The following is an 11155-nucleotide window of genomic DNA, read 5'->3' as shown; positions in this document are numbered from 1 at the left end:
AGGAATGATGGACGAACAAGTCCCTGGGAGCTTCGAAGAGGAGAAAGGGGTGTGGGTTATTAATCCAGTCGTCCATCGAAGGTTATTCCACGTCACGCTGCTTAACATTTGTTTTTTGGCCTTAATTTTTTTTTTCTGTCACCAAACAGTAACACTGTGGCATTTAAATATCAATTTTAAAGTTGTCCATTTGGAAATGACCAACGATGTGAAAAAGCTTGCTTTGGGGTAAAATAACAAAGCGACCTGATTTTGAAATTATATTTTTGCTATCTTTTCTTAGAAATATATGAACCACATTCGTTCCACGTTTTACCAAAAACAAAAAAGAACGGTTAACAATTGTAAATAATAGGACAGCGTTGGGATGCGGATAAACATAAATCATGCTCCCAGCGGTTGTTTAAGAATGTTAGAACCGACCGTAACTTTTCGCTACATTAATCTCTAACGGTTTATGGAATGCCCTTCTTCCAGACGCCTGCTGTGGTTGTTAAAGGCATTCTTTGCTTCCTACCAAGCGCCCCAAAGCAGACTCGAAGAATTGTTAATTGTGGTTGCTGTTAATAAATTTGGGCGGCAGTGTGAATGTGAACAACTCCCTCCCACGTTAACCGGCGTTCAGCCTTTATTTTACAGCTACAAAACCAAATTCATCGCGATTCACTAAAATGTCCAGAACAAGGGACGGTTGGTGGGCTGATGAGTCACGGCTCACGGGACATAAATCATTGGAACTTCCGTGACCGGGAGAATCTACAAACCCACATGTTAAGTCAGATAACAGGAGCTGTAAGAAAGCTTTTCCGCTTTTCAAACACGGAATTGCCTTCAGCACCGATTGGCTTTCTTCGCCCTCGGACATTTTTCACATCCACGCCCGACAACTAGCGCCAATATTCGTTATAGTAGCTTCCCTTCCCCAGGCCTAACCGCAACCGAACGACTGTCAATTTACATTGGACGTCGCACTTTAAATTTCCCACTTTATGACACTCGTCGGCCAGCGGCTACCCACGACTTCCCAGCCTAAATCGGAACTGGTCCTATCGCCCATCCGGACGTCGATGGTCCGGTGGTGGGGTCGGTGGAGGAGCGTGGAATTATAACTAAAAAGAAAAAAGCATTCTCACATTTGCCAACGATCCCGTTACACTTCGCAGCTGCTTTACACCTCCTCGGGTCTGTGGCGGAATGATTTTCTTCACTTGCCTTTCGACCCTGTTGGATTCTGCGGTTATGTTTCAATGCCCTTTATTCCATTCTCCTCGCGTTTGCAACTTCTTCTTTCCTATTCGTGTGCTGGATGATTGGGCAAATTTGATTCACTTGGCGCTTTGCATAAGTCCAAAAGAGGTCGTCTGCCAATTGCCGGGGGTGTAAACAGTTAAGCAGTTCACGAATTTAGCATTTTTTATTTAATTCTTTTCACCAGCACGTTTTACGCCCCTAAGAAGATAAAAGAATATCCGAGAGAAAATAATTACACGGGGCGAACTTAGTACGTTTAATCACATTTCACACCTTATAAAAAGATACAGTTACTGCGAAAAATATACAATGTACATCATCTAACACAATATAATAACTACATTGGGAAGAATACCCAATACGAAACAAACTGCAGTTAAGATCTGTTAATATTGGTGGATCTGCACGAGTGCGATTAGATCATTAATATTGGTGGATGAGTAAACGTTCATCGTCATACGGATGACGTTTAGCTTGTTCATTCAAAGGCATAAAATGATTGACTTCGTAGTGTTCAGAGAAAACTTGTTTGCCTTCCAGCAAGTTGACATCAAGTGTGAGTAAATTTGCGACTCCAACAAACTCATTCCATATGGATGACGTAGCTCCATTGGCAATGATTCTAAAGCCAAGAAAAACAGTAAGTGCCTTCGATCCGGAGAAGATCTCCACACACATCACTTCATGGCCAAGAAGGTTGTAATGTAGTCGCCCTCTGAGACGCTTTTGCGTTCAAGCATAAAACTGAAAGTCATTTGAAGTGAACCGAGTTTACTTTCATCTGTCTGTCTGTGCTACCAGTTGTCTCACGTTCTAATTAGTCCCATTTCCCTAGCTAATATGTATTTCCCATCCCACCGTTTGCAGACATTGCATTGAAGGAAACAAACAGTTCTCATCGGTAAAACTTCACACGAGCAGACATCGGGCACAAATATGGCCAAGGTCGTACTGCTGGTTCTCAGCATCGTTTGCCTGGCGGCACAGCTGGCGTTGGCGAAGGAAAAGCACATCAAGTACACCGAGAAAGATCTGCTGCGAAAGTCGATTGTGTACGACAAAAACACACCCGACGTGTTCTACTGTCCCGTAAACAAACCTACCGGGATGGATAAGATGATCGTGAGGTAGGAAGCAGATGTAGACAAAAAATAAAACATTTTGTTAACATTAATATTACTGTTCATCGTTGGTTTTCCTTACCAACGACTATCCCGCATGCTAATGAACATTGATTCATATAATTACAGATCCCGTCCTCTGCACAAACTTTGCGAACATGAGGGAAAACCACTTCCCGCGCACTACAAATCCGACTGCTATAACGACGTCGATGAGTCCAACTACGCGTGCAAGGAAAAGTACAGAATAATGGTAAAGTATCTACTCCCGGTGCGGAAAAATCAAGGGAACGCCGCAACCGTCACGGCTGTTGAGGGCAAATTTATACACAACACATGCAGATCATTGGCTTCGTTATACGCTGCGCGGAGAAAATTTTCAAAAGGGTCCCACAGATAACCAATCGTTTTCCATGGAGCGATAGCACCGCTTCGTTCCAGCACCACTAACACCGGATGATTTGATTATTAACGCTAAAATTTCGATTCGTTTCTCTCCCCTCTTCTCTCAGAAACGTTCTGCTAAAGAGAATGTTGAGATTTAGTGTGCATACGTCGCCCCTGAAGAATGCAAAAGTTTCTCGTGCGAATGCAAAGTGCGAACTCAGACACTTTTCCTACCTACACGACTTGTCAAGCTTCGAAACTATATTCTTCTTTGACTTTTCCGACAGAAACATGTGACTGGTTTCTAATACTTTCTCTTTAGCGGTTAACTACCTTATCTCTGCTGATGCTGTTGTTATTCCTTTTTCAATATTTTCTGTTCGCCTTTTTAATCTTTTCTTTATCAATTGCCCAAAGCTTTAGAATTTTATTTCAATTCATCTATCCTTTTCTGAGTTTCCTCTTGTAGCCAATTTTAAACTATCACAATTATTAATACCAAATCATAAAATAAGACAATCGTTTCCATTAAGCTTCTCACTTATGATTCATAACAAAGATTTAAGCTTTCAAATTAACGGTTACCAAATGATGCATCAACGAGAAACACTGCCGAGAGAACACTGTTCGAAGCAATCATTTTCATCTACTTTTTGTCATTTAATTGTTAAATTTACTTTTAATGCATATTGGTGTACGATGGTTCTGGTACTTGCAGGTGCTTTTCAAACAAAACTAACCAGCGCTTGATCGCTTCTACCTATTCGATCGCGGTTGTTCCTAGGGTTGACATTATAACACCCCACCGAGCACTAACTAATGCGACGGAAAACCACTTGCTAACGAAACCTTCCTGTTAAAGAGTGACAAAGAACAACTACTCTCACTACACGGTACGAACGTTTATGGGACAAGTACTTACACAAAAACACAAGAGAACTTTTTTTTTATTCACTGCACACATTGGACAATGGTTATGCGGCAGCATAGATCGCTTTGCACAAGCAATTTACACGAGGTTTGCAAGCATAAAACATACACCAGGCTGCTTAAATGCCCAGCTAAATGCATTACACGGGATTGGAGCCTATACACGCGGCAGGTGCGTATAAGATATGAATGTTTATATTACGATTACAGCTTACGTCAAAGATGCATGATTTAATTAACTTTTCAGTATCCATGTTGCTGATGTATTGCTTTGTAAAAAAACTGTTTTTGACTATTCCAATCTTTGTTTTTCCTCCCAGATGCGACTTAATCCACCCGGTAGCGATGAGCCGTTTAATGGGCAGCGTTTGAGCAGGTTCATGGATATGGACGATGACATGAAGCGGGTTAAAACGAAGAAACGGGTGTGAGCGGGTTTACCTTGCCACTTTACACCACACTTTGCCATACTGACAAATTAAAGCCCAACCGATAAGACATGCTTTTGAAAAAGGCAACAAAATATATTTTAATTAAAACGAGTGTTAACAAAACAAACGATGTACGGACTGTTGCAGTGATAGTAGTTTATTTTTGTTATCACAAGAAGACGAGTAGTTTTTAAACAGTTGAAAGTTTTGTTGTGTGTTGAAGACAAGATTTGTGTGCATTGAATAGTTAGAAGCGACTGGCAATGTTTGCACACTAATGAATTAAGCTTGATTTCAAATTTAAAATGTTAACAGTGATTGATTGATTAAACCAGCTTGTTGATAAAATAAACCAGGAAATAAATTATTTCTGAGTTTTCAAATACCAAGACTTCATAAAATGTGGACAATGCGAAAGAAAGCACTTGAATACACAGAGTACAAACGTAAATAAATTTTCGTATTATGGTACTGTTCTAGTATTCATTTATTTATGGCTATTATGCATAATATTACTCATAATAAAATGAATCTTTTAGTTATTATTGAACTAACTAACTTCAATATGCCACTCTTGAATACAGCTGATATGCGATTCTGAATGATTGTGTCCATTATTTTTGAAAATAATAAATAAATACTGAAGAATTTTCTCAAAAACTTAAAAAGACGGAAAATCTTACTTTACACAAATTGGTACATTTTCAAAATATTTTCCACTTGAGCGGTCTCATGTACTAATCGGTACAGCGATCATAAAGTTATTAATAAATTTTCTATTTCAGCTAAGCAAGACCGATATTATTCAAGCGAGTCCACAATGGGCCGATCTCATACAAAAGAATGATCGTGCAATGAGTTCGCTATGGAAGCTTACAATCCGTACGCAGGATAAAGGTTTTAAAATACTATACAACAAATGAAAATGGTGTCCTGAATAGAGTTTTAGAAATGTGAATTGCAACATTAAGTACCATCTATGCAAGAGGCCTGTTCTTCTTCTTCTTCTATGCGAGCCGGGGTATATCCGCCTACGTTAAGTCGAACACTTTGTTCCCTTACTCGTATTCAGAGGCATACCGACTCTGACCCGAGCTCCTATGCAGGGGCCCGTGCTGTAGGACGAGGCCTGTTAATAGCAAGTTTTTTTTTAAATGGATATTTTCAAATATTTATGTTTGTCGGTTTATCTTCATATCCTTAACTTTTCATCTCAGCTAATATGGAAGTTTTTAAGAGCTTAGGAACTTGTAACCAGTTGATCTTGCTGTACCAAAGCAATGAAAAGATATTATCCATTTTTTCTCCTGATGCAGGTTGCCATTGCAGAAACTGTCGACAAAGTGCCAAAACAACGCCACTTCCATATTGGGATATATTTAAGTGCTCGTTAAGTTCTGGAGGAACAATAACTGTCTTACAAGATTGCTGGCAAAATCTCACTATAAGAGCTGGAGAGAGTGATTTCATTGCGTAGCCCTGAAACCGAACCGTTTTAACTAACAGAAACATGAAACGGCAATAGACGCAATACTTAAGGCATAGACAAAAAGAACCACATCAGCTAACAAAAATGTGAAGGAAACTAATTAAGAAAATAGATCTTAACACGTTAAGCGCTATGCCCAAATTGCATTGCTTTCCGTTCTGCCAGCGAGCATTCATACGCCGCTGCCACACAGACCGCGTTCCGCAGCGCGTTGTCAAATTTGACAACGCAGAAACTACTCGATTTGCTTGATCCTAGCGCGTTTTGCATAGCCGCGAAGCCTCTCGCTCTATCTCAAGGATGTCCCGTTCTACCGAAAGCTCTGATTTGTCTTTTCAAAGCAATTCAAATATTCAACGTTAACTATAACGGACAACTAAGCGAGTGTTCTAATATTCTCGTTTCAATGATAGGGAAACTGTATTAGGTCGTTATAAATTTTCACTTATATATGGGACGTTATATTTTCCATTCTATGAAGACATTCTACAACGTTTCCTGATAATGGAATTTATTATATTGGTAAGACGTGAACGAAAGGAAGGGATGAAGATCTTGTAGTCAAACAGGTGGCTAGAGCTATTGAAGGAAGACATGGCGCAGACAAAATGGATCATTTTGGGAAAAATGTGTACGGCGGGTGGGAATAAGGAGAGGTGACCTTTCCCAGGTGGGAATAAGGAGAGGTGAGGAGGGGGTCCGCGACAGCCGAGCGGTAGAGCCGGTTAGAAAATCTGCCCATGAGCGCCGGGGCTCACCACCTCGACGGCGTGGGTTCGAATCCCAACCGAGACCGGACCCTCCCCTGTACGAGAGGAGTTACTATCCACGTACAACAGGGAAACAAGTCTCGTAAGCCCTTAACGGGGCAGGCATGACCAAGTGGTCGTTACGCCAAGAAGAAGAAGAAGAAGAAGACCTTTTCAGAAGGGTATAGGAAGGGACATAGAGAAGAATATGGGACAGGAGTTCCGGAACGTCAGAGGAGTGCAGGAGAAGTTGGGTGATGAAAGTAGCTGAGTTATCCGGTGGCGAGTCTGAATCGAGGATAGCCCTAACAATTGAAACCGCGGCTCGTAAGCCAGATGGAAGCAGGCATTGTAGCCGAGAAGACGCCTTACGGCAAGACGCGTGAAGCGTCTTTGCACCCCCTCTAATCGTCCCAAAGCAATGACACCAGTTGGGGTCCATACCACGGAAGCATACGCAACAACAGCAACAGTAAAGCGCCAGCAAGCAGCGCGGGTCCCGCACCTCCGGCGCTAGGGGATAAATAAGCAGCGTACGGTTGGCCTTGAATACCACTTCATCAATCTGCACGCAGAAGGACAAGGTGACGTTCAGCCACACCCCAAGGTCCTTGATAGCCGACACCCGCGACAAAGCTACGCTACCAATACAGTAGTCGTGGGTCACCCCAGCGGATCGACTGAAGGATATAACACAACAATTAAATGTGCAAAGCGGTTGAGGGATTCTTGAAGGAGTAAGAAGTCGGAAGGAGAGGATATGGGAAGGAATAATTTTACATCGTCTTCTTCTTCTTCTTCTTCTTCTTTCGTTATGCGAGTCGGGGTATATCCTCCTGCGCTAAGTCGAACAATTTGTTCCCTTACTCGTAATCAGAGGCGTACCGACTCTGTCCGAACTCCTATGAAGGGGCTCGTCTTTTAGGACCGGCTATAATAGCCATTTATCCACCCGCCGTCCACGCGAGGGATAATTCCTTCCGTTGTCAGGACACAAAAACTCGTGGTCCGCTTGATTGGCTCAAACAGCACGAGATGTGCGGCAGCTAGGATTTGTCTGACCTGAGCTCCAGCTCGTCGACACCACGCGGTCGTGCCCTAAGCTTACCTTACTTTTCCGCTAACTACTTCAGGAAACTTGTGCACTGCGAACATCCGCTCTGATGCACTACCGAACTGGAACTGATTTTACATCGTCAGCATACAGCAAGTGCCCGTTATTAGGCACCACACCAAACACCCTCGCTGATTTCCATCAGGTTGCAAGTGAGGATGTCATGGAGGGTATGAGCAAGGCCAGGGGCCGCCGACTGAGCCTAGCCAACGAAAACGATTGGAAAGTGCGTGGCGAAAGGTTTACAGAAGCCTTGAGGAAAGAAAGCGGTCTCTGCGGTGAGAGACATGGAATGGGAAATGCGGGAGGAACCGCGCCGGGTGCCGGGTTAAAGTACCCCCAGTAACAAGAAAACACATCGAGGAAGTTATATTGTTTCTAGAAGTATTCCTTCCATCCTTTTCACCGTTGTCAACACGGGAAAGTAAAATCAAAATAAGAAACATTCATTTTTCACATGAAATTTTGGAATAATAAACTACTAAAAATATCGCGAATAATGAAAACCATCTTAACACGAACAATAAACAATAACATGGTATCGTTTATTGAATAATTAACTTAATATCAATAATTGTAACGTCCCTTTTTTTGAAATTGAAGGCATTTCTGGCGTTCAAAAAAGTGCTCGATCCAAATTTTTTGACAACGCGCTGCGTTGTCATTCCCATACAAAACGAAAAACCCACCATTTCTGGGTTGAATACTTGACGCGGTTTAAAAAGCTCTGGAGCGGTAGAGCTTGAGATGCTGCGGCAACCGCGGTGTGTGTGGCGTGCCCGATAGAAACGCCGGCCTACCTAACGGGCTCTGTCGGTCCGAGCAGACCGACGCTGGCTTACGGGGAAGAACACTGTCGGCCCCATGGGGGCGACGTAGCGCTTAACGTGTTAATTGGACCATACCCGAAGGGTCCCTTGATTATAACTGAAATAGATCTATCGATTTACCTCGCCTAATTATGAGCAATAAGCATAAGCAAAAACAAGTTGTACTATAAACCTAGATTGAATTATATAATGCATTACATTATTATTTTTTTGCTGTTCAAAATCGGCTACCAGAACGATCGTATGACGAAGATCGTTTATCTGTGAACAATAAACGGAAAAAAAATTCGAAACTAATATTGCTAGCGCCCTCTAGTAGGTCCTCTGGGAGGCAAAGCTGTCAATCCTTTCGAATTTGTCATTGCTCGAATCGTCGGATCTTCCGATTCTGCCAACACTAGTCGCATGTCCAATATCAATGGGAAAGAGGTCGCAGCATACCATGTAACGAGCCAAGAACCGTGAGAAATTTTTTAAGTTGGTTGAAATTTTGTTTACCTCTCATCAGCAGCCAAGAAAGTGGGGAGAGCAAGGAATTGAGGCTTTCGTAATATGTTCTAATGTAATTTTGTCATTCATGACGACTCAAAGGTACCATATCCCATGACGTTACACAGAAGAGAAGTTTCCATCCACAAGACCATGGACACTGTGATCTAGAATTTCCAATCACCTATTTCGCGAAGATTTTTGTGAAGATCTCCCACAAGAATGCAAGTATGTTTGTTAACACTTTTTAAACCAACTGTCACAACAATGGCGGAGCAGAAAATATATTTGACCCGACCTGTCTTTGAATTGATCTTGGGTGTGTCAAAGGCTCGTGAAACGTCACTGTATTTCCCCGATCACGTCAAGCGGATTAGGTTCGATTTTCATTCGAGAAAATCTTTGCTTTTATCTTGCAATTTGCGTATCAGGTAACTAAAACCAAGCTTACTCGGCTGCTAACCATACGCACCGTCTGAAATCGTTCGAGTACTGTTTGAAAAGTGACTAGAAAGTGGTGCAAAATTGAGTTAAAAAGTGGCAAAAATTTCGCTGCAACGAGTGCTGAGGGGGACCCTTCTCGAAGTATTTTTTTCCTACACCTGTTGGTGCTCTCGCTCTCGCGGACGGCAAACGGCGGTTCGTTTATATGCCACCTGGTGTGGACTCGCTCGCTCGTTCAACCAGGTTTGGTTCGATGACGACGACGGAACACCATTCCTGCTGTTCCACTTCCCTTCGTCCGCGCCTGAGCTCTTCGCTTCCTGCCCAAGTCGCCCTCGCCTCGTCGAACGCAAACGTTCAGTACTCTAGTAGCAGTTACTTTAGTAGTACGCACAGTCGTGCACGAAAAGAGGCAACATAGGCGACGTGAGAAACCGTGTTGTGTACGGTAAATTAGTGTGATCTTTCCAAGCGAGTTGTGCTACCCTTTTCTTTAAGTGTTTTCACTCGATGATCCGTTGCGGGCGCTTGCAGTGGTACGGGCTGTACTCTCGCCTTTTTTGAAGCTAAATTTTCTTTTGTGCCAACCATGAGATTTTCCTCCATTATGTACCAGCAGCTCAGCTGTGCTGTGAGAATCGGGAACATCAATCTAGCGCTGCGAAGGAAGAGAGCAAAGCGAAGAGAGAAATGCTGAGAGCACGATAATCGTCGAAGTCTTGTGTGACAATTAGCAGTGTTAACAATGGGCATTTAGGTTGTGCGCTATATAGTAGTATGGAAAAAGTTTCACATTTTGAGAATATCGAAAGCGGAATACAAGAAGCTTGGAAAATGTTTTCCCCTTCACCTTCCACCAAGAGGCGATCAATACCATCGACGGGAGCTCAAATCGGCACCATCGGAAATGGAGAATCAGTTCCAGCTGTATAATTGATGTTGATGAATGCGGGAGAAAACAACCGAAAGAACTGCATCCAATCCCACAATCCACGTACACCGTGCGCGATGGTTAATCAATATGTGCATCGTGCACTGCACAACGACACATTACAACTCACACAACTTTACGACAACACGACTTGGTGCATTCTGGAAAGATTCTTCGATCCATCCCAAGAGTAATGCAAAACAAGCATCCATTTATGCGAGTGACATGTTTTATCTCTGGAGAGCATTTAATTCGTGCAATTGGGCATTTAAATAGAGTTGTAAATCGAAGAAAATACGCGAAGCATTGTGGGAAATAGTAATCGAAAAAATCCATTCAATTGTTCGCCCAAGTGCGTCTGCGTGTGTGTGTGCGCGGATTCGATGAATCCCTTTTTTGTAAAAATACGGTGCAGTTGTTGCCACTACCACCAACATCGTCAAACAATACTACTTGTTTTGTTTTCCAACACTCGCCGCTCTCTTCTTACGCTCTTTGGATCGTGTTGCCTTGTCTCGCTCTTTTTCTCTCTATTTCTCTGTGTCCCGCATTCACACTTTTACCGATCAGGTTGGTTGGTGCCTTTCGAATAAGCTGCCACTCCATTATTCAATGGACGGATGTTGCTGATGGCAGGTTGGTGCGGTGTTGTTGTGATTCTAAACTACTTTTTATAGGTCTTTAATGTGGATCAAAAGGTAGCGAAATGCAGCCTCAATCGGCGGAAAAATACTCCTTTACAGGATGTTGCAGTGAAGTTCTGTCAAATAATTCGTTTAGCTGCTGAAAATGGTCGAAATATGAAGATGAAAAAGTGTTGGCAGTAGTAGTACCGAATGAGGCGAAACATAGTATCAGTGTGGCGAAGGGCTCGCTCGCGTTGTGTGCGTACTGTCTCGCCTGCGGCATCGTTGTAGTAGTGTGTTGTGCAGTGTTTCGTCGAGACAACATCGTAACGATGTAGTACGGGGGGAGGTTTTGTTGCAATC

General features: G+C 42.7%; 1 protein-coding gene across 1 annotated transcript; it reads left to right on the top strand.

The window, feature by feature from the left end:
* The first annotated feature begins 2187 nt into the window (after positions 1–2187).
* LOC131293115 (uncharacterized) lies at positions 2188–4120 on the top strand. The gene is made up of 3 exons (XM_058321194.1): positions 2188–2378; positions 2502–2625; positions 4010–4120. Exons 1-3 carry the CDS (start codon positions 2188–2190, stop codon positions 4118–4120), a joined length of 426 nt encoding a protein of 141 aa, XP_058177177.1.
* The last annotated feature ends 7035 nt before the right edge of the window (positions 4121–11155 follow it).

Source organism: Anopheles ziemanni, chromosome 2 (assembly GCF_943734765.1).
Source record: "Anopheles ziemanni chromosome 2, idAnoZiCoDA_A2_x.2, whole genome shotgun sequence".
NCBI lineage: Eukaryota > Metazoa > Arthropoda > Insecta > Diptera > Culicidae > Anopheles > Anopheles ziemanni.
This window is presented reverse-complemented; position numbering and strand designations above follow the sequence as displayed.